The sequence below is a fragment of the Canis aureus genome, chromosome 15 (genome assembly GCF_053574225.1).
Source record: "Canis aureus isolate CA01 chromosome 15, VMU_Caureus_v.1.0, whole genome shotgun sequence".
NCBI lineage: Eukaryota > Metazoa > Chordata > Mammalia > Carnivora > Canidae > Canis > Canis aureus.
Window position 1 is genome coordinate 25,859,877 of NC_135625.1, and position 25,006 is coordinate 25,884,882.

Sequence of the window (25,006 nt, forward strand, 5' to 3'; positions counted from 1 at the left end):
GATTATGATCCTCATTTTATAGGCAGGCTAACTTCGCATGGTTACAACTATGAGGTAGCAGTAGAGTTCTTTGGAAATTCTACTTGTACCCTACTTCCCCGTGCTCCTTCTACAACATCACATGGTTTCTTTAAATACACCTCATGCCTTACTTTGAAAACCCTCTGTTGCGAGTGTACTTATACATTAGATTATTAGAATTTCAATATGTTTTATGAAAATTGTAAGTAGCAAAATAAACAGCCAAGGCAGAAGAAAATGATGAATTATCCAGACAAGCTCTCCGATCTAAGGTAAAAACAATCTAAGTAAGGCTTTGAGGAGTAGAAATAACAAAAATAGTGTACTTTAGAATGCTTAAAAACAAAACAAAAAAACCTTCTGCTACAATTATCTTCTTTTAATTATTAATGTCATTATAATATATTATGCTGCTACATTAAATTCTTCCTAAAGAAAGAAGGATAATTTTTTTTAAAGCTGGGAATACAAAATTTCAGTGGAAAAAAAGTAAATGTTTTTATGGAATAAATAAAATGTGTGATCCTTTATCAAGATTTATATTCTTTTTAATAGCATAATCCACTGTTTAATAATAAAATGGGCTTTAGATCATCTAGTGCAACTCTCATTTCATGGGGGTAGAAATCTAAGCACTAAGATAATAGGGGACTTGACCTTCCAATTCATGTCCACTATAGTGCCAGGTGTATTAGAAAATATGTACAGGGCCACCTGGGTGGCTCAGTGGTTGAGCATGTGCCTTTGGCTCAGATTGTGATGCCAGGGTCCTGGGATCAAGTCCTACATCAGGCTCCCCGCAGGGAGCCTGCTTCTTCCTCTGCCTATGTCTCTGCCTCTCTCTGTGTCTCTCATGAATAAATAAGTAAAACCTTTAAAAAAAAGAAAACATTTACAAAGTGAAGTTGTTTAGGTCATTACTTTCTGACTCTGAAAAAAATACCATTTCCTACACAATTAAGAATTAGCATTGTGTAATATCCCCAAAATTCAGAGTCTCAACCAAGTTACCAGTTTTGGTTGGGACTTCCACTATCAACATAGCTTTATAAAGCTTGAGGAAGTCTCTCTCTCACTTTCTGTAACAGGACCTTTAAGGCTACTCTCTCAGTCTGCAGAATCTCTTTGAAGATTTCTACGTGGAATAAGAATCTGGCCAACAGCATTTTACAAAGATGTTATGACATCCCCAAAGGTAGGCATCTGGGTTTGTTTTTTTTTTTTTTTTTATAACATGAGTTAAGTATCAAAACCGTTGAAAGCAAAAACAGATTCCTAATAGGGTGTAAGAAGAAATAGTTGTTAGTAGGTCTTAGAGAACTGTGGTGGTCCGGGAAGTGCAGATAACCCCACGCCAAAGGCAGTGATTACCACAGCCAAGTATCAATTACTCTCTCATTTCTTATACTTAATTACAAATGAGTAAAAATACAGTGAAGAACCATTACAATTCTCTGCACATTTGTTAGAAACCTAAAAGGTTAAAATAATGAAACAGTAAAAAATCCCAAAGGGTCAGTTAAGAATAAATTTCAGCAGACCACCACCACCACAATTTCCAGATCTCAATGCTCACAATTTATCAGTGATTGTTTTTTCTTAACTTACATGCACAGCAAGCAGACCCTCTTTATAAGTCCATGCATGCGCATAAAATGTTCAAGGCCAATGTTGAAGAATCCTATGTTTGTAAAGCTTACCAGAAATGACCCCTGCCGTCAACGTGGCAGCAACAGGTGACTGCCTCTTACTCACTCTGCCAAGAAATCTAAACAGTAAACCATCCCGGGCCATGGCAAATAGAATTCGGGGTAAAGGAAACATAGAGCCAAGAAGACTAGAACAGAAAAATTCATAATCCACATGTGAGTTATTGCAAGTATTACTCTAGACAGGTATATACAGGTAAAGGTGGGACACACTAAAATGCAGAACCTATCCCCCAAAACTTGAAAATATGAAAACATTCACAAAAAAAGTTATTTATATAAATAAACACAGAAAACTGCCTAACTTTGCATTGCTCTTCAGAATCCTTGTTAAAAAAAAAACAGATCCCCCTTTTCTTAATAAAAGTCGACTCTCTCTCACCTGCCACCGCACCCGATGATAAAGTAGCAATTATTGGTGTCTTCGTTTTGGAATTGATTTGAGCTAGACATTTGAAAAGCAACCCATCCTCCGCCATAGCATAGATTACACGAGGCATTGGAAAAATGGATCCAAGAAGACTGAATAAAAAGCAAACACATGCAGTATGGCAAACACATTCATGCAAGATTACATCTCAGAACAGAAATTAAGTACTTGTATAAAACTCAGCATCACAGCTTTGATTACAAAGTCTTGTTATTTTCAACACGTGTTATGATTGGGCATTTAAAAATATTTGCCAGTATTTACCATTGTGCTACTTATTATTCTGCTGCAGACATTTGCCCAGCACACTTTCCAGACTGAGAACAATATTGCAAGTAATTTGTGCATGCCCCCAATTATTACTGAATTAAGACTAGGTAATTAAGATTTAGGAAAACCAAAACCGATTATACCATTAAGGCATCTTTAGTGGCAATAACTCAGAAATTAAAATTCCTAAACTGATATGAAATTAAAGAAGAGATTACATAATTTGACTTCATAGTATAGTCCCTTCCTTTATTCGATGGTTATGAACTTCTTATATTTACTTTACCATTATTTTTCCTCATTTAACCTGATGTTTCATCAAATTAGTAATAATAGCCAGCAGCATAAGATAATCAAGAGAAAAAGGGCAAAAAACCACAAAAAAAAAAAAACCAGAAAAAAAACTCACTGTAAATTTAGTACATAGAAGTAGCCACGATTGTAAGTCAGGAGCAGCGAAGTTTAAGAAAACGCTCTATGCTTTAGATGCTTCGAATTTCTTGTGTGTTTACTGGCTGCACCATTCCATACATGACTTAGTTATAAAAAATAACCATTTAAGAGAAAATATGTAAAATATCTTATTTTAAAAATTCATTTTCTTTATCTTTTGATAAAGCTCGGCTGTACTTGGCCATGGATAAGTCTTTGTCCATCTATCTTCTTAAGACCATGATGGTATGATGTCTTCATAGTTCAGATTTTTGAAAGTACTTGAAATTATTCAGAACAAACCTCAACACTAGCACTTGGCTGAGAAACCAAGGGGGGTAAATTTCTAACTGCTGCTTAATATTATCTTGAATGGAAAATAAACAAGATTTTCAGACAGACTAAAAGCTAGGCTGATGAATTCTATAAAAAAGATTTCTTTTTCCAATTTTGGACTTTCAAAAACTTATTTTCACTTGAAGAAAATAGTAATCAGGCAAATAGATGAATTTTCTCTTTGTAAGAATGTCCTACAGTATACCATGATATGAACTAGGATGAAATAGCTTATGATCATGTGTTAATTTGAAATGTGAGTAGCTCAGGGAACCTGAGAAATGAATTCTCAAGTACTAAAACAAGTAGCTGCTGCAAATCTGAGTACTTGAGATTCAACTCCTCTTTGCTGTCCACATATATTATATGAACTTCCACCATTGGTTTCAGACTAGTAATTTCTATTTCTAGACCAAATTCATTCTGCTGAGTGCTAAGAGAAAAAAGCTCAGTGTTTCACAATAAAAAGCACATTACACTGACAACGTCATAGCATACAGCTCCCAGTCATATAGATGCGATATTATTTTAAAAGACAGCAGAAAATGTGGGGTCTGCACATAAGGTCTTGCTCGTCTGTAGCACTATAATACCACAGGCAGCAGAGAAACACGCTAGTATAAGCATCCTACAGTTTTATACTGCATTCATATATGAAGATGCATAACATACATATATGTGTATGTCTACAGGTATATCAAAGCCATTTACATTTCTCCTGAAGCTTGGGACCATCATTATCTTGAAAAACTGACTTTTAACTGATGGGTGAAAAAGGTTTTATCACTTACGATTTTTATACGGCAATTCTGGTCAAACTATTCAGGGAAGACATAGTTGCATAATATATTCCTTATTATCAAGATTATTTTTTAAACTCATAAAAGCAATTCTTTGAACACTGACTACTTTGCAGTATTGCCAACAGCCCCTGAGTCAAAGGCAAGGTGATGTACCTCGTTGACAAAGCACAGAGGGAGCCAGCAGCAACAACGTATTTGGCAGGACCCCATCCAACATATTCAAATGCTACTGGAAGTGGGCTTTTCTCATCCAGGAGGTAATATGGCATCATAAGTGTTAAAGCTGCAGAGACCCCAAAGTAGGCCATAAAGCAAACAAGCAAAGAAGTCACGATTCCAATAGGAATAGCTTTCTGAGGATTCCGGACTTCTTCACCTAGGGAGATATAAACAAAAGATTTGCATGCTTAATGAAATATTAATAGATACATGGGTTCTTCTCATGCACAGTCATTTCACTCTGCTTTTGTTCCTTCTGTTTTCTTAGGTTGCTCCATGTATTCTACATGAAATGTTTCTTTTGTGTAATAGCATAGAGTACTATGTTATTACACAAAATTCCAATTCCCAGAGGCAAGAAGAGAAAGCAAGAAATTGTGCAGGTCAGTTTCCTGTTTCAAGAAAGAAAATGATATACTGGTGTTATTAAATATTTCGTGATAGAATGGCAGTCTTAATCTATTTGGAAAATGATTCACCCACAGAAATTAAGTGAAATTTAATTATTAATTATTAAATGTTTATTAAATTTAATGTTATTAAATTATTAAATTAAATGAAATTAAATGTCATGGCATTCTGTGGGCCCTTAAATAGGAAGGCTTCCATAAATATGAACATAAACTTTTTCTAGCCAGTGCATCAATTTATATTAAACTCTGGTTTCAACACGAAAATAGTACTTTGAATCTTTCTAGTAAGATTTGGCATTTAAGTGCCCCAAAATGGCCAACTGCAAAGCCATACAGTAATACGAACCAGAAGAAGCACTTAGACTAATTCTGGCATGATTATTTTGTTGCATAAGATAAAGAAAAACGAATTACCACAATATGTTTTGTCCTACTAAAAAAGAGACAATTTAAGAGCATGATCATCATTTGGTACTCATTGAGATAGTACTAGAGGTTACTTTCAAATTGAAGGTTAAGGACAGTGATCAGGACTAATATTTATAAAATATTTGACAGCTTGCAAAGAATTTTTCACGTGTATTGTAATCTTAAGTAACCATAACATGAGAGGCCTCCCAACTTTACCAACTAATGGAAACCAAGGCTCAGAGCATTTCACTAAATTTCTTCTTATCATATGCCGTACGTGTCACAGCTGAGTCTGGAACCAACCCTTATTACCCCAAATCCCACTCTTTCCTTAACCCTCTGCTGCCACCCATGGGTACTCCTGTAGAATAAGGAACACCTTTCCTTCTACATGGAATCAAGATTCTGCCCTTACCAGTTGTTGCAATGCAGTCAAATCCCACAAAGGCATAAAAGCAGGTAGCAGCCCCAGCCAAAGTTCCTGCAAAGCCATAAGGCATAAAGCCACCAGCCCCATAGATACTTGTTCCATTTTCAGAAGGCAGATCTCTAAGGAAGAGAACAAGCACAGTGGAAAGTCATTTTCATAGAAAACTGTTTCTTGGAAGGCTACTGTGTTCACCAGCTCTTTGAAGCCCACATATATAAAATTAAAAGTAAATCCTGATTTTTCTCACCCTGTCCTAGGGTCTTAGTGGTGTTCCCAAAAATGGCACCCTCTTGGGTTGCCAACACTTAACTGGAGCCTGATCAATAGCATAAGCTCAAGGCCCAGATCCACTCTGGCTAAAACTCAGAGCCAGGCAACACTGTGATAGCAGAGATACCATATATGGGCCGTGCTCTGAAACAAAGACATAAAACTTCCTCTTCTCATGGACAGTTGGGAAGACTGCACATTTAGAAATTTTACTAATAAGACATTTGAAAAGGTGAAATCAAATTCTCTTGGCTTGATTAATATTGAAGTTGAGTATTTTATACCATGTTAAAAATAGCATAAAACCAGAGGACTCTAATTTTTTGCCTCAAGAGAATGGCTTCAAACAACATATGTAAAGAAAAACATGTAGTTACACTTCACTTCATGTAAGAGATATTTCTGTAACCTTATTTTATTTACATATCAGAATATTAACATAAATGTTCAGATGAAACCTTTTGTAAGTAATTATTACTAATTTAAGTTTTGAGACTATCAGGTTTAGAGCAAAATACGTGAGCAATTCTGCTTATGTAACCAATGACACTTTTCAAAAATCAAGGCCTGAAAATTACTAAGAGGCTAAAAGACTGCAATAAAACCAAATGGTACTTTCAAAGGAGGAACTAAGGGATGCATGACTCAAAAGGATCTACTGTTTTGTAAAGGTGGAAAGAAGGGGAAGAAGCATCCTTCCAATAGTTAGGATCTCACTTAGCTCTTCTCCTATATCTCCTGCAGAGCTTGAAGCTGAGAACCAGCCACTTCATGGCTTCAAGTAGCTGCTCAACAGTGAGTGCACCTACGCATTTATGTTTGGGGGGCGAGACTGTAAGAAGAGTCTTGGAATAGACCAGACCCTCAGAAATGTCTCCAAAGCAAAAGAAAATTGAGAACCTCTGTTGTAGAGGAAAATGTAAGACAAAAGCAGGCAATTAAAACAAAACAAACCAAACCAAACCAAAACCAAAACCAAAACCATTCAGTTAGAGGGAAGAACCCAAATATTATACCTGGCACTCGCTGATATATTTTTGAGAAACTCTTCACTAATCTTCCAGTTTGCCACATTTCCTTTCACAAACCCAGCAACCATAACAAAGAGAAGGACCAGGATATTAATAGCTGTGAAGATTTTATTCACCCAAGCCGATTCTTTTACTCCAAAAGATAAAAGACCTATGGAAAAAGAAAGGGGCTTTTAAATTTTTTTTTTTTACTTAAGTTTTAGCAAAAGCAGTAGCATTTTGAGGCATTTACAGTCTTTAGGATATTATTTTACCAGCATCCATGTATTTAACTTACATTTATCCCTTTCTCTTGCGAGTTTGACTCACCTAACCGTAACAAGATCTGAATACAACCAACTGGATTGCAGAAGGGAGATGGTGCTCATAGCCCAGAGATATTACACTCCAAGAAATCAATAAATCTAGTAACTTTGGCTCTTATTACCAATGGGTAGGTAGAGGTAAAGGACTAAATTTTAATGAAATACTGTTCTAAAAAAGCCACCTCAGAGTTAGTGGCTGCAAAATTCTGAAAATAAAAGCTCAATCGTATGTCGGCTTCATCATGTTTACAGAATGCATAAGATAATTCAACGGCCTCACCAGAAAAAATATGTTTTTAACTGATTCCCATTTTAATAGCTTTATTTTATATTCTGATTGCAAAAGTAATCAATTTCCTATTCAAGGAATTTGAAAACACAGAAAAAATACAAAAGGAATAAAGACCAAGTATAATTTCTTCTCAAGAATTTCGGGTGTAGGGGATCCCTGGGTGGCACAGCGGTTTGGTGCCTGCCTTTGGCCCAGGGCGCCATCCTGGAGACCCGGGGTCGAGTCCCACGTCGGGCTCCCGGTGCATGGAGCCTGCTTCTCCCTCTACCTGTGTCTCTGCCTCTCTCTCTCTCTCTCTCTCTCTCTGTGACTATCATAAATTAAAAAAAAAAAAAGAATTTTGGGTGTGCCCACACACACACACACACACATTTTCATATTGACAAATAGATAACTTCATGTTTAACAACCTCTTCTACAATATGAAGACACTATAAGCCCTTATTTAGAGACTGTCTGGTAACTCTCAGTTTCTTACATCTATAAATAGTACTGACAGCATCATCCTTTTATAAATATCTTTGTACACTTTCTATTTATTGCTTTATAATAATGTTCTATAAGGTAATAGCGTATCAAGGGTATGTCCTTTCATATAAGGCTTTTGGTTCACATTGTCAGAAATATTCTCCAGAAATTTTGGCCCAACTGAAGCTGCCCATTTTTTTCTATTAGGTTATTCTATTTATATCAATTTATAAGATTTATTTATATAATAATGCTATAAACTCTGTCATATATTGCATATTTTTTTCCCAGTTAATCATTTACTTTTTCTCTTGGGGTTGATTCTATCTATCTATCTATCTATCTATCTATCTATCTATCTATCCAACTATCATATATATATATACACACACACACACACACACACATATTTATTTATATATATAGATAGATTTAGAACATAAATTTTTCCTCTTTAGTTTTCTACCTTTAGAAAGATTTTTCCCAATATTAACCACAAAACATTTACCTTTGTTTCTTTCTAGTACTTTCATGACTGTATTTATCATATATATGTGTGTGCATGTATTTTTTTTTTTAGAAGAGAGAGAGAACAAAGAGAAAGAGCATGTGCAAGTGGGGAGTAGGGGCAGAGAGGGAGAGGGAGAGAGATCTTAAGCAGGTTCCACATCCAGCATGGAGCTCAATGCAGGGATCAATCTCATGACCCTGAGATCATAACCTGAGCCAAAATCAAGACTCGGATGCTTGACTGAACCACCCAGGCACTCTCATCACATTTTTATCTTTAATACATTTTATATAGGATATGAATTATGGACCAAAGATACTTGTTACTACTGGGGAGAAGATAGTGATACTCAGGGATTATGTCCACATCTATTTGCTTCTTCCACAAATCTATACCACCCAGGATCAAATAAGCAAAATTACTCAAGTAGAGATGAGGAAAGCTGAATTTCATTTCTCTATCGGTAAAATTCCCAGAATTTCACAATAATGGAAGTAAAAATAGGAGAAAAGATAGTGCATGAACAGTATACTTACTGGCTCCGTCACACTAGAAACCACTATACACCTACACACTTTGGAAATACACACTATACACTGTACCACTATCCACTTGGAAAATAACAAAGCCATTCACATGTTTTATGAGAATTTCCCAATACCCCACGTGCACTCTCTATTCTGGGACCCCTACTTTCTGCCAATAGATTATATGCCAATGAATATCTCCTCGAAATACTGCATGCACTTTCCTGGGTCTTTAACAAAGCAAAAGCTTTAGCTGACAAGACAGTTGGTATTACAATAGAAATTAAAATTTATAATCAGAGGTTCTGATCTTTGGAGATCCTAGGGACAAAGGTATCATGTGAGCTTAGCCTATATTTAAAGTAAAAGCACACTGGTCAATGACACAGGGCAATGATGCAGGCCAAGGCTTGAGTCCTGCCATGGACCTTCATAATTATGTGTCACAGCTACATGCTTCTCATCGCTTTGAGATTAAAGCTGAATATGTTAAGATCATTGAAACCATCCCTAAATAAAATATGATGTAAGTAACTTAGTGTTAGCTAAGCTGTTTAGAAACCAAAACAAATGAAATCTATCACCTGTTGAAAACAATTGTTGTAATCTTTCTTGATTTTACAGATAAAATGCCAAGCATGTTAGAGCTATAAATTTTGTTGATGTTCCTAACCCTAAATAAAATATTTAATGAATGACTAACTCTTTTAAGGGTAAAGCTATTTTTAAAATCATATAATTGTATAAGTAAAAAGTTCATCGTAGAAAGATATTTCTGTCACATTTTTGTAGTAAGCAAGGGAGAAAGTAGCTGGAGAGAAGGTTAGATAGGAAAACAAGGGGCGGGCTATCCAGGGGATATCAGGTAAGAAGTAAGAGTACAGATTTTATTCTGAGTGAAACTTTGATTGATTTAAGCAGGAGTGCCAGTGAGGATAGTAATCCAAATAGAAAATGTTTAAATAATTAAAACAAATATAAGGTGGCAGTAGGGATTAACTATGCCTACAAAATACAACTATCTGCCAGTTTCTTACTATATAATGAGCAAGAAGTCTAAACAAGATAGACAGTCATATCCCCATTTTATGGATGAGGAAACTGAGTCACAGAAAGATTATACCACTCAATGTTCCAAAGATAGTGAGTGGCAAAGTAGTACTGAAAACCTGATTGTTCTAATTCTAATTCCTGCGCCTTTCTAAACCACTAGACTACATGGCTAGAAAAAATGGGAAAATACTAGCATCAAGTTTATCTACATAATGTCTACATTCAAAAATGATAGGTGGTTTGAATATGCCTCCTTTTCAGCTAAATACCTACATTACATAGACGAAGGCATGAATAGACAGAAATTCTTCCAGAAATGGTATGCTCGCAAATACCCTCAGTTGTAGCTAACGAGATAAAATAATGACAAAAATTATACATTCTTTCTTACTGAAACTTCAGTCATTCCTGCAAATCTCCAACTGGTATTATAATGATGTGCCTTATCTTACTCTTTAGTGCATTCCAACTACCATTTACTTAGAAGTGCTATTTCGACCATTCCACACAATATAGATTTATTTAAAAAATATGTCTATCATATAATATAAAATGTGATTCCAGCTGGTGGCGAGGCCCACGGACACCTAACAGTTCCCTAAACATATAAATATGCCACGTGTTTTGAGAACTCAGGCCCCAAATCCAGTAGTTACTTATTTTCCTGGGATAATTAATCTGGCTCATCTCAGGGAGGAATGTAATTGGTTTTCTTACCTGCTAGCAGTAATATAAGGCACACAGCAAAAAAGTCAGGATACTCTGCAAGGCCGGTATAATTCATTTTGAAGTATGTCCTGAAAAACTGACCAATCTGTTTGCTAAGAAGTTCATCAAAGGTGCCACTCCATGCTCTTGCAACACTTGATGTACCTTCCCAAAACACAGAACATTTAGAGAATGAACGGGTCACTGGGAGAAGATGAACAGAACATCCTTTGCTATCTATTCTGGGATGAACTTGGGTTAGTTTGGACAGAACTGAAAATTTTAATCACATATAAAATTGTCTTGATAATTTTACAATTATACATTAGTAACTGAATGTTCAAGTTCATAACTGAAATCAGCTAACTTTATTTGCATTTAAGAACTATGGGGTGTTTTTAAGAAGCAAGTTTCAAACCCACTAAAAAGTGTATTCAGAGAGGAAGCAGAATCACTGAATTTTGCAAGTAGGAAACATTTTAGAGGTGAGATAAATGGGACCTAGGGTGGTCACGTAATTCAGTCATGATCACGTAGTCACTAATGCACACCTACAAGGATCTCTGCTTCAGGAGTGCTAGTTCTACTATTCCATACAACTAGATTGATCTTTTTTGTTTTTGTTTTTGCAACATACCTATCACGTAAGATAAAATGAGATTCCAGCCAGTGATGAATGCCCACAACTCTCCAACAGTGACATAAGTGTACAAATACGCAGACCCAGTTTTGGGAACTCGAGCTCCAAATTCAGCATAGCAAAGGCCTGCCATCACAGAAGCAAGGGCAGCAATGAGGAAGGACACCACAATACTGGGGCCAGAATCTGCTTTGGCCACCTCTCCAGCAAGGACATAAACCCCAGCACCAAGAGTGCTTCCGACCCCCAGGGCAATGAGGTCCATGGTGGATAAGCAGCGGCATAATTTGGAATCTTCTAGACTGTCCATAGTGACGATTTTTCTCCGGATCAGACATCGGGCAAAAGATAGCGCAGCTCTGCAGGGAATCATTCTGAAGTGGATGGCCTGAGGAAGAGAAGGGAGAAGGTTAGAAGGAGATCAGGAATCATCATCCCCACGTATTGTTGGCCCAGCTTTTTTTTTTTTTTTTAATTTATTTTTTATTGGTGTTCAATTTACCAACATACAGAATAACCCCCAGTGCCCATCACCCATTCACTCCCACCCCCCGGCCCTCCACCCCTGCCCAGCTTCTTAATACAATTATGGCACCGTTTTGTTCTTGGTTTTGTTTTACTCGTTACTAGAAATGCAGCCTAGAGCAACCAGAAGGAGGACGGAAAAAGTCAAAGCTGTGAATTTCTTAGAGTTCACCCATACATGGCCTTTTAAAAGGAACTGCAACAAATGGCTTATTTGGGGAACAAAGGAATGGAAGCTTTGGGTGATTAAAAAGATTTGCCATTGTTATTGCTACAATTTTTAAAGATTTGTTGATAGAAATCCCTTCCAGGACATGGATCATTTGTCCTCCCTACAAACAAGGGGATGAATTGCCTCATCTTTCTTTTTGTCAATCATTCATTCGACTCCTATTTTTTATGCCTTATTACATGCCAGTGATTGTGCTAAGCAGTATGTCTAGAATGACGTGCTACATATTTATGGTCTCCAGCTTTATGAGGCTAGCAGTCTAGCTATTGTCTACAAGCAGGTTAAAAAACACCATCATTATGTATTTTACAGCTTTATCAAATAGGTCTTTTTTCATTTCAGTCTGTTTCATTTTAATATGAAGCCATTTGAATCTTTTAGAATAAAAAAACTCCCCCAAAAAACATACTTGGATTTTTCTAAACAAAACTGCTATCCAACGATGCTTTGAGTAAGAATTTGTAGTAAAACACATATGCTTATTTACATTTACTTGAGATTTCTAAATAGATAAATAATCCCCAAGCCCATGCCAAATATGATGTGTTTTTTTTTTAAATAGAATGAATAAGGTAGACAGAAAAGACTTACTCCCCAAACCACACAGGCTCCAACAATTTAACACTGAAAAACATTATCAGGTTATAAAACAAAGTATGGATCCTAATAAGGAAAAAATATATATGTGTTACAATAAAAAGTCTGAAGTAAAAAATACCAAAATATTAACCGTGATATCTTTGGATGGGGGGCTAATTTTTACTTTCATGTATTTCATAGAATATATATTATATTGCTAATATATATTTCTAAATGATCTCCAACAGACATGTATACCTTATGTGCAAAAGACCTATAAAATTTTTTAAAGACCCTACAAGGGCCTTGAGACATATAGCTCAGCAGACAGGGAAATAACAGAAATAAGGAATATAATAGTATATGAAGCTTATCAGTAAATAAAATGAAATGTATTTATGAATAAACAAATACAAAATCTAAAACAATAAAATAAAATAAAATAAAATAAAATAAAATAAAATAAAATAAAATGAAATGAAATGAAATGTATTTAACTTTCAGAAGTACAGAAGTACTCCACTTCCGGAGCACAGTGATGTACAGAGACGGAACGCTGTCTCCTTTGGTCTCACTATACTCATTATCAACAACATAAACTTATGAGATCACAGCTTTGCATCTTCTCTGAAGAACTTAGAGCTTTTTATCCTATAAAATTTATCCTTGAACATTTCTCATCCTTCATACTATAAAAGACAACCATTATTAAAATTATTTTATTTAAAAATAATAAATAAGATGAATTTTCTATGTTAAATCTAAATGATTTGATGCTGATAAGAGACACAGACATTTCTGATGAATAACCCAATTTCCATTAAACCTCATAGATAAAGCAAACTCCCTGAACATTATTTACATATCAATATAAGTGCAAGTCCTTGACTTTGAAAGCAGCTAGCTCAAGGAACGCAGAGAAACATCCTACAGAAATATGAAAATGAGTGAAACATTCCTTGATAGTAAAAATAAAGTTTTACACTTTGGTGTTGTCCATACCACCTAACAGAGTGCCAAGGCTCACACTTCACAAATGCTTGTTGAAAAATTTGCAAATACACGAGACATCTCCAATTTTGCCAATATTCTAGTTTCCAAAGTGAAAACCTAATACTTCTCTAAATCAAATGTGTATCGATTTCTACACCTATCTAGGCCTTAAAGGGCTATTTCTCAGATAACATAACTAAAAGATAAGGAATAAAGTGAACTGCTTAAAAAAGAATCAGGAAGGGAAAAAGGTGAAGTTATATAAAGCCAACTGAGATGGGGAGAGGGAACATGGGGGTGTTCAGTAAATGCTGACCTTCCAGAACATTCAAGTCTTTTTATACAGAGGTGTGCAGAGGTCAAGGAATAGGGATCACTGCCAACTGAAAGTTGCTGAAAAGTGCTCAGAAATGAAGAACCACTGAATTTTAGCAATGATTTAAGATCATGTGAAGATGGGGGGATGCCTGGGTGGCTCAGTGGTTGAGCATCTGTCTTCAGCTCAGGGTGTGATCCTGGTCTGGGGATCGAGTCCCGCATTGGGCTCCCTGAGAGGAGCCTGGTTCTCCCTCTGCCTGTCTCTCTACTTCTCTTGGTGTCTCTCATGAATAAATAAATAAAATCTTTAAAATAAGAAATCATGTGAAAATGGGACATGTCATCTACAACTTTAGGAAACAAGTGATGGGCAAAATGAGTCATACCTGTTCATCGTTTAACTAAATAAAATGCTCTTGATACAGTACTTCATCAACCCCAGTTTTTATGAATAAAAGATGCAAATTCTCCAACGATTGCATATTTAAGGAGAAAGGACCTAGAAGGAAGCAAGGAAACTAAGAAGAAAGGTGAGTGGAAGGATTGTGAAGGAGCTTTTATTTTATTTTCTTAATTTTTTTCTGGTAATATGGCCATAATGCTGTTTGTGAAATTTCTAAAAACAGACAAAAACAACAAAAAACCCACACAAAATCCACCATAAAAATGAAAGGGAATAAGCCAACCATTATTACAAACCTCTCTGAAATGTTAAAAATAGTGAACACTTTCATGAACATTTACCCAAAATGAATACATGAGTGACCCTCATCCTTGTCAATAGAAAAATGAATTTAATTTGCTCCAGATTACATAGGAAGCCAAATGGTTTACAGAAATTTATAGCTTTAATCTAATGATATCTGATAGCTACTGCCTCTTGTGTATTAAAAATGGAAAGTATTTTACATTAGTTTTTCTACGTTGCCCTGGGGAAATACGACAGAACTGCCATTTGTCAAGCATTCATTTGCTTTGAGTAACAGAAACGCATACGTCATAAAATCTTCTCAGAACGAACAGGTTACACAATGTCCCTCACAAACAGTCTCAACTACGCACACCTATCTGATAAAATACTGATTGCAAAAGCTATGACACAAAACCAATTTTGCAGAAATATAATGGGATGGAATTAAAGTAACGTAAAAACATGCTGGGCCAATTTAATGAATCATTATTAAGCAAACATATGTTAAATCCTGGCAGGTAGATCACGCAGTGTTTAGTTAATAAATAAAAAAGAACACTCTGCTTTTGTAAAATAACGTTTTTTGTGGAGACTGATGATGAAAGTAGAATGGCAACAGGGGAATGAGGGGAAAAAAGATACCTGGGCCTACTATCAGTGGTAGAATTTGATTATTTACATATTTTTAATAACTTTTCCTTTAAAACGCTTAAAAAAGATCTGCTCCTTTTGCGAGATGGTTATGATAACCTTGTCACACTTCTCCAAGTTATTTTCATGGCTGAAAAAAACTCTTACTCATCCTTATCCTTTGATTCAGGTCTGTATCTACTGAATTTGTCTGAGCTTTGCTGGGTTGTCTCATCAACAAATAACTATACAGAGAGAATACGCAGGAATTCTGAAAGTAATTTTTTTTAAAGATTTTATTTATTTATCCATGACAGACACAGAGAGATGCAGAGACACGAGCATTGGAAGAAGCAGGCTCCATGCAGGGAGCCCAACGTAGGACTCGATCCCGGGTCTCCAGGATCATGCCCTGGGTTGAAGGTAGCGCCAAATTGCTGAGCCACCAGGGCTGCCCTCTAAAAGTAATTCCATTGGTCTGGAGGGCACAGTTTATCCAAGAGCAATGATCCACACCATCATATCCACTGTGAGCTACTGCTATTGTGACCGAGGACTAGTATTTCCTACAGAAATGTATAGTAATGGATAATTATCTAGGTTTTGGAAGAGACTTTTTGAAAGAAAGCTTAGATCTGAAAATGCTATTGACCAAGAGAGGGTTAGAAGGGATCTACAATATACTCTGTCGCAGAAAAATATCTGAATGAATTTACTGAGCTCAATGATACAGTGAGCTCTCCCCCAGTCCCTCCCTCACCCCTAACCCTAAGTATGATTGTTTCAAGACACCTAATTCCCTACTGGAGCCCTATTAATTCTTGCCAGGAACTAAACTACTTTCTTAGAAACTTGGAATCACCTCCACCTCAAACTTCTTCAACCCCAGTGAGCTCTCCCCCAGTCCCTCCCTCACCCCTAACCCTAAGTATGATTGTTTCAAGACACCTAATTCCCTACTGGAGCCCTATTAATTCTTGCCAGGAACTAAACTACTTTCTTAGAAACTTGGAATCACCTCCACCTCAAACTTCTTCAACCCCAGTGAGCTCTCCCCCAGTCCCTCCCTCACCCCTAACCCTAAGTATGATTGTTTCAAGACACCTAATTCCCTACTGGAGCCCTATTAATTCTTGCCAGGAACTAAACTACTTTCTTAGAAACTTGGAATCACCTCCACCTCAAACTTCTTCAACCCAGGTTACAAACTTGACAGTATAAAATTTTAGGTCAAGTAAATTCCTAGCCCTGATGATATGACAATGCCACAGAGCAGACTTCCTTTCAACTAACCACAGAAATCTTTTAGAATCTGCTAAATACAGTCAAAAGTTGATCCTGGATTTTCACTTGGGCTCAAAAGTTTGATGTAGTATTTAGTCTCACAGAAACGAATCTTTCCTCTCCTCCCCTAAGTGAAATCTCACACTTAATCCTCTGTATCAGTATCACAGGCCCTGACAATAAATCTTATAGGAAAAAGCAGCTGCAGCCAGACAGGGGGGCGGGTTGTCCAACAAATTCTCAACAAATTATCTGCTCAGAATCCTCACCAATTCTTCCTGCCTCATTTGAGTTGCTAGTTTCATGGTGAGACAATCTGCACTTTCTGTTTCTGGACAGATAAGGGAAAAGGAATTAAACCATAGAGAACTGGTATCTCTGCCACAATGTGTTTTCCTAGAGCTTTGGGGCTGCAAGCTTCAAACCCAGTGTCAGTCACATTTCTACAAATTTAAAGTTCAAAAACATATTCTCAAATTATACTGTAGGTTAAATAATTTAGTGAAAAGGAGAGGAGGGATATGGACATAATATCATGAAATTATTGACTTTCATTCTTTTTACTTAAGTGTAAGAGATTACTTTCTCAAAAAAATATATCAAAAATATAATTCAGGTTAAGGGATAGTACAAAATGGTTAACTGCTCACTTTCATTAGTAAAAAACAAAAACAAACAACAACAAACCTTTGCATTCAAGCCTAAAACATTTCTTTTTTTTTTTTTTGAAAACCAAAATACTTTTTCATATACATTTATATTTGGTCCAAAGCTTACCTTTTTCCCCAAATCAAATTTTCTGAACAATATCTTCCTCCAAAGTTTTCTCATATAGGTGAACACAAATGTAGAAATAAGTAAAAGTTAATGACCCAATTCAGGCCAATAATCAATGTAGCAATGGCATTTAAATTTGCTTCCCTTTTATATCAAATCAGTACTATAAGGAAGTTAAACTTTTTCAAACTTTCTGATACAAAATCCAGAGAGAGATAAGCATCTTTCCTAAGGACATCCAACAAATGAAAAGCTGGTAGAGTTTGCAAAGGTACTTTACAATCTGAACCCATTTAGCTTTATTTAGTAAAGGCAAAAATACAGGAATAAGGCAGATCTAGCTGTCTCATTTAGATAGATGCAGAGCAATTAAAAAACATTATGCTTTCTAGGGGTGCCTGGGTGGCTCAACTGGTTAATTATCTGCCTCTGCTCAGGTCAGGATCTCAGGGTCCTGGGATTGAGCCCCCTCCCTGTGAGGAATCCCTGCTCAGTGAGGGTCTGGTTCTCCCTCTCCCTCTGCCCCTCCCATCCCCCACTCATTCTCTCTCTCTCTCTCTCTCTCTCCATTCTCTCTCTCTCTTTCTCTCTCTCAAATAAATGAATAAAATCTTTTAAAAAAAATAAGTTTTCTAGCATCAGTTTTTAGGTTGGAAAAGAGGGAAAGTAAAAAAAAAAAAAAAGAAAAGAAGCCAGAGCCCTCAGCACCTTGGTAACCAGAGTATCTGCCCAGTCAGCACCCACTTCCACAGTCAAGGATCTTGGTGGCACACTTTGGTACCAGGCGGACGCCCGTTCCCGTTAGGTTTTAGCAATCTCTGGCTAATAAATCACTCTGAATGCCAGAGGTTACCACCTGTTCCCTCTCCCCTGGCAGCTATGGAAGGAAGTGTCCTCTGCTAGGCCCTGTCATCTTATATGGACCATTTCCAACATCAGGAGAGGACCTTCCCAAAGTGATTGCACACCCACCCCAACTCTCTAAGAGCTATCCTGATGAAACTGATGAGCATTCATTCAGTATTTTCCATATGCCATGTCCTTCTAGTTTACTCCTTCAAGAATCTTCACAGTATCCATACAAGATCAGGACTGTTGTGAATCTCACAGCATAGAGGAGGAAACAGAGACAGAAAAAGGCTAGGCAAAATTAGTTAGCAGGTGGAATGAGGGATGAACCCTGCTTGTGTGACTCTGAAGCTTTTATTCACAACCACAAACTCCTGCCATCTTGCCAGGGAGCTGTCATTACCCATCTACCCACACCTCCTTTAAGGAAGAAAAAGATCCCACAGCACTCTCCTGCCACTCCCAAGCCACAGGTGACCAGACCAGAGATAGGCCCCTGACTCAGGGTTACATATCTAAAGGCTGAGTACGCTCATTCAATATTCTTGAAAATCTGAATAATATAACTGAAAGGGTCGATGGTCCAGTGCTCAGGCCGAAGTCATGCAGACTGGGAGCCAGGCTGACACCATGTGGAAACCAAGTGGCTGAGAGCAAAAGCAGTGATTCAGGGGAGCAGAGAGAGAGACCTGCCACCCCAGCGGTGAGACAAGGAGGGGAATGCATAGGTCCACTTCTCCCTTCCCTGAAGCCTTGTCGTCCTTCCTGACTTTGGGTGTGCAGAGTCCCCTGAGTCATCTCAACAAACTCACTATTCACCTAAGCTATTTTGAGTGGTCTCTGTTCCTTGAAAGCAGAAGCTACTAAAGAAAATTAAGGTGGTATCAGCACATCCTACTCTCTTGGGTTCCACTTCATTTCAACCCTTCAAGTCTTTCACTACTTCCTCCCATTTCTGGTGAATTTCCTGATAATCCCTCTTCTTTCCAAGAGCAGGTATGCTGATGGGATAACTTGATTTATTCAGATATTTTTCCAGTAAGGTACTCAGTTGAGTTTAACGTACATTAGTCCTGTCTTTTCTACTTACCTACAGACATACATACCCTCTCTCTTAAACACAGCCTTTTACAAGACAGAACAAAATCTTTTCTTCTTGGACTTACATACTTCCAGTCTGGGCTCCCGAGAACACTATTTCTCCACTGTCCACTATTGATCAAAGAGCACCCTACACCTGGTCAAGTTCCTAGCAATAGCAAACAAGGGTTCTACAGTACTTACTCAAGACGTTCAAAACATTGTTGTCATCAATGAATTTAAACCAATTATTCACTTAATGAAAGGAGGGCTAGCAAAGGAAGCACAGGAGGTATTTTATCACATTGTAGAAGGTTAAGTTTCCTGAGTCAGAGAAGGATGAGCTGAATTTGGCCATCTGAATGCAGTTGCCAAATGTAGTGGCAGAAGGAGGTCGGGAAGGGAGCAGTCGGGATTATGAGTGTTTTGGGTGGAGGGAATGGCAAGGCCAAAGGAACAGAAGGTGGTTCAATATGCTATAGAGCTTAGGGGCATGAGGAGAAGCTACAGGAAAACAGAGTAAGCAGAGGGATCCCTAGGCCACACAAGGAGTTTGGACTTTATCCTGAAAGCAGTGGGGAATCACTGAAGGACTTTAAGCCAGATATACAACTTGAAAACTGTTTATCGTTTTGACTATATTATAGGGAAAGGATGGGAAAAATTAAGACTGGAGTTAGGAAGAAAGGAAATCATGTTCCTGCAATGATCAAGGCACAAAGGACTGTGACCCTGGGGTGAAGGCAGTGGGGTGAAGTGGATGGATCTCTGAGCTGTTTGGGAGGTGAAGGAAAGAGAAGTTGGTGACTATGGTATTTGGGCCCATGGCTTCTAGATGGTTTGTGTGTCCTTCACTTAAGGAATGAGAGAGGAAGGTTCTTTCTGACCCCCCTGATTTTTAGATCTGTATGGGACTGTCACGTGGTCAAGAAAGCTCTAGAGCAGAAGGCAGGAGACAGGAGAATTATCAGCACAGAGAGAATAATTAAAGGGACAGTATCACCCAGTGAGAGATTGTACATGAGAAGGGAAGGGAACAAAACACCAAAGATCCACACATTTAAGGAATGGGAAGAAAACGACAAAGAAGAACCCATAGAGGGGCTGAGAAGAGACAAGAGTGGTAGAAGGAACCAGAAGTTCTGACCCAAAAGGGGAATGAGCCTTCGAGGAAGGAAAGAGTGGTCAACAAGGTCAGACAGTGCTTGAAAAGAAGGAATGAAATATGATCTTAGGATTTAGTGACAAAGAAGTCTTTGGTGACCTTGAGAAGAGAAATTTCTGCAGCTTTGTGGGGAGTGTAAGTCAGGTGCCTTGGGCTGAAAAATGAGGAAAGGTGGGGAAACAAAGACAAGTTTATGTGGTTTTCTTCAAGCATATGACATGAGGGGCCCATGGAGTCGAAGGGAGACTTTGTATAAAGAAGGAATTTACTGGGTTTAGACCCTGAAGGGAAAATGCTAGGAGAGACAGAGATAACATATAAGAGGGGGGCGGGAGGAATGGATCAAGAAGGTCCTTGAGATGTGGAAGACTGAGATCCAGAACTGAGATGAACAGTCAGTACAAGGAGAAATCCATCTTTACCCTAAGAATCAAGAAGGAGGACAAGGTGGTACAGGGACACACAAGTTCATAGGCGTAGGTGGTAGACTGCTATACTGTCATTTGGAGAACTTCTAAAATTCCAACTTCATGTGGTGTATGCAGTGACCCTTGAAAAACACAGGTTTGAATTGCACAGGTCCACTTATGCACACATTTTTTTGAATACAGTACAGCACTATAGATGTATTTTCTCTCCCTTATGATTTTCTTCATAACATTTTCCTTTCTTTAGCTTACTTTCATGTAAGAATACTGATATAATAGATACAAAATACAAAATATGTGTTAACTATATATAATATATTATATTATAAGGTTTCTGGTCAGCATTAAGCTACTAGTAGTAAAGTTTTGGGGGAGTCAAAGGTTACACCTAGACTTTTGACTATGAACAAGGTTGGTGCCCCGATCACCATGTTGGGGGCAATTGTAGTTTATAGATGACAATAAATGGGAATGAAAAAATAATGTCAGAATAACTTCAGCAAAACCGTACATGGATAATTTTTTGTTTTGTTTTCATCACCAAAAACTTGTACTACCATTCTAAACATGAGAAAATAAATGCAGAGTAACTTTAAGTATATGCTTCTAGAATATAGTTAAAACTTCCATGTCTAGCTCTTTGTATACTCAGAAAACAGACACGGTAATATGTGGTATGGTGACTTTGTGGAACAAGGTATTCTAAATAAATGAGATTTCTAGATAACTAAACTATAAATCTCTAAATCATTGACTGCTGTTGCTCCAATCTTGCCACAATTTAGAAATGCTACTGAATTCTCTAATGGCTATCTGCTGTGCTAACAGGTGCCTAAGCTGCTCATCTTGGTTAAGAGGGTGATGTATTAGTATTCCTGTTTAAAAACAAATATATAGGGATCCCTGAGTGGCGCAGCGGTTTGGCGCCTGCCTTTGGCCCAGGGCGCGATCCTGGAGACCCGGGATCGAATCCCACATCGGGCTCCCGGTGCATGGAGCCTGCTTCTCCCTCTGCCTGTGTCTCTGCCTCTCTTTCTCTCTGTAACTATCATAAATAAATAAAAATTAAAAAATATATACATATATACTATTTCCTTAATTCTGATTTTAGGCCACTGTTCACACAAATTAGAGCCAGCTCAAGGATGTCAAAAAATCCAGATGAACTGGACAAACGCAGGCTCCTGCTGAGAGCCATTGCTGAGGAAGATTTTTTACTTATTTCTAAATTGTTAGCTGAATTTCAGATTAAAGAATCTAGAAGTATGTTCATGGACTAGGAGGTGTGTTAAAAATACATGAAAGCTCTTATTGTCTGAAGAAATACTTCAGAACACTCTGATTTCCTCTAATCATTCTCTTTCCAAACACAGCCAAAGTATCCCTCTCAAGTCACCACCCTGCACCCTCCCTTGAAAGCTAACTAATTTAATTAATTGTTAGAATTCAACCACTTTTGTTTTAATGCTAAGCAAAATTCCTTTCAACAAACTGTGGCAGAAAAGGAATTCAAGCAGAATTCAGATTCATTTTTAGTTCAAGTTCACAAAATTTAGACAGATACTATGCTGTGCAGTCATGGTTTATGGTTTGGCTGGAAAGTCACCTTCTTGAAAAATTGTCGTTTTTGAAACGATATTTTCAATTTTGCAAAGCATGCTCTGATGTGATACTTCTTAAAATACAGAAACAATGTGTCGCTGGAGATTTTTTTATCATTAGCAATGACATGTTGGCAGATTGCTGAAAAACTGCTATTGGCTGAGAGCGGTTTGGAAGTTCATGTTGGCTTCAAATAAATCTGAATAAAACATTTCTATTCTGTGTTCAGAGAAAGTAATTAAAACAGTGCCAGTTCTTCATCATCACGATTCAGAGCCTCTAAGATTTAAGTTTAGAAGGTGAAAATTAAGAAAAAAATTTTAAACTAAAATAACTTGAAATAATGAGGTCCTTAACACCAAGGTCTGACATTTTTTGTCGCATATATTCTACTTATTAATATGCCATTACTGCAAACAATTTCTTCAACTTGAGTTTTCACCAAACTTTTTCTTAATTTTTGTAGTACTATTGCATAGACTGAATTTCACCTATCAATTGCTGAATGAACTTCAAATTTCTCTAAAAGATTAAGGTTTACAATTTCAAAAAGGAAAAAGGAAATGTTCTAAATGCAATTTACATATATATATGTGTATATATATTACATCTCTTTTCCATTCTTCCATGGATGGACACTTAGAATGGAAAACTACTCAGCCATTTAAAAAAGAATGAAATCTTGCCATTTGCAACAACGTAGACAGAGCAAGAATGTATTATGCTAAGCAAAATAACTCAGAGAAAGACAAGTACCATATGATTTCACTTATATGTGGAATTTAAGAAACAGAACAAATGAGCACAGGGAAAAAGAGAGGGAGAGACAAATCAAGAAACAGACTCTTAACTATAGAGAACAAACTGATGGTGACTAGAGGGGAGGTGGGTGGGGGATGAATGAAATAGGTGATGGGAATGAAGGAATATACCTGTTGTGATGAGCACCGGGTGATGTATGGAATTGGTGAATCACTATATTGTACACCTGAAACTAATATTTAAATATTAGTTAACTGGAATTAATATTTAATTAAATATTAGTTAACTGGAACTGCTAACTGGAATTTAAATAGAAATTTACTTAAGAAAGTAAATGCAATTTCTAAAGAACACTCCAAGGGGCATGAGGATACAGGCTGAGGGAGAAAGACACCACTGGCCATGACCATGTAGTATGCTTGAAGGTAAGGGAAGTTCAGGGTACTATGGGGACAGAGAGGAGGGTGCACCCTGTTTGGACTCAGGCTGGGCCTGGGGACTTCCTGGCAGGAGCCAAGACTAATCCGATTCCTTATCCATACTTTCACTCTAGAAGTCATTGAAAAAAAAAGAAGAAAGAAGAAAAAAATGGAATACTGCTTAACTAGTCCTCAGAACAAAGCAGCATCCTTAATCTTTAAAAACTAATTTTGAAATTCTGACAATTTATATAATCAGCCACTTTTAAAATCAATTACTTTGGGATACCTGGGTGGCTCAGCAGTTGAGCGTCTGCCTTAGCTCAGGGCACGAACCCCGGGATTGAGTCCAGCACAGGGCTCTCTGTGAGAATCCTGCTTCTCCCTATGCCTATGTCTCTGCCTGTCTCTCTGTGTCTTTCATGAATCAATAAATAAAATTTTTAAAAATAAATAAAGTCAATCACTTCAAAGTTTGATCTTTCCTTTTCCTTACTTTATTTGAAAATTTACTTTTTTTGGGAAAAAGATCCTGAATTTTGTATAAATAATGAATAACTACTGAAGTTATTTCCCTAATAAATCGTTAACAAATCCTTGAAATAATCATATGAATCTGTAAATCCTTAATCAGAAATTCCTGGAAACATCTATATTGATTTTTAACTTCCAATAGCAACGGCTTAAGTTGCTCTACAATTTAAATTCAAATGGTCTCTTAATCTGCTGAAAACTCTACTTGGTAATGGCTGATTAATGAGAGTGCCCTATACAAATAAATTATTTAGATAACATGTGAAGAGTGGGCTCTGCAAGGAATACAATTTATAAAAACAAAAAGCACTATAAGACCTACCAGTTAAGCAGAAATCTAAAATATAGGTATACATATATGTCCTACTCATAGAGATTTTCAAACTTCTTTTTAAAAACATTCATTTTTAATCCTTTTTGTTAGCCCCTATTAAAAACTATTATCTTGGCCTTCTTGCCTCTAAAATCTCTATAAGTATTCCGTATTACAACGGGGCAACGGTACATGTAGGGTAGTAAAACAAGAATGTAACAAAAAGATAAATCAGCTTCCTTCATCCTCACACACTCCTTTGCTGCTTTGCAAAGTTCATCTGACCTTCAGAATGTTTAGCACCAACATGCAGAGAGAGAAATATCACACATGGGGCTAGGAATCCAGCTCCAGCCAGGAAACCAGCACTGTTATGTCCTAATCTTGACTTTACATGATGCCAGTGAGAGGAAGCAACTCTTTGAAAGCATGCTGTGCAGAGATGTGAAAATAATTATTTTGGTCAAAGAGTTTAATAATGTCTGTAACTTTAAAATATGCTTGGAAAGACATTTAAAAAAATAACTCCAAAATAACAGAGGATTA

At 37.0% G+C, this 25,006-nt stretch overlaps 1 protein-coding gene and 1 long non-coding RNA gene across 4 annotated transcripts in view; one reads left to right on the top strand and one right to left on the bottom strand.

Moving 5' to 3' along the window:
• The window catches only part of SLC7A2 (solute carrier family 7 member 2), a 68,354-nt gene that overhangs the window by 12,934 nt on the left and 30,414 nt on the right, over nt 1-25,006 (bottom strand). For 2 of the 3 annotated variants that reach the window (XM_077848926.1, XM_077848927.1), the window contains exons 2-7: nt 11,277-11,667; nt 10,649-10,804; nt 6,761-6,926; nt 5,460-5,593; nt 4,155-4,377; nt 2,113-2,252 (exon numbers count right to left, since the gene is read on the bottom strand). In XM_077848926.1, coding sequence (XP_077705052.1) covers nt 2,113-2,252; nt 4,155-4,377; nt 5,460-5,593; nt 6,761-6,926; nt 10,649-10,804; nt 11,277-11,652 — 1,195 coding nt within the window. In that variant the 5' untranslated portion in view covers nt 11,653-11,667. Of the gene's footprint in view, nt 1-1,721; nt 1,859-2,112; nt 2,253-4,154; nt 4,378-5,459; nt 5,594-6,760; nt 6,927-10,648; nt 10,805-11,276; nt 11,668-25,006 lie in introns of all 3 variants that reach the window. The other variant, XM_077848928.1, reaches the window with a different exon arrangement.
• On the top strand, nt 81-7,346 carry LOC144284402 (uncharacterized). Its single transcript, XR_013352748.1, has 5 exons — nt 81-293; nt 1,110-1,216; nt 4,489-4,603; nt 6,489-6,539; nt 7,075-7,346. It is a non-coding gene; the product is annotated as an uncharacterized LOC144284402 (long non-coding RNA).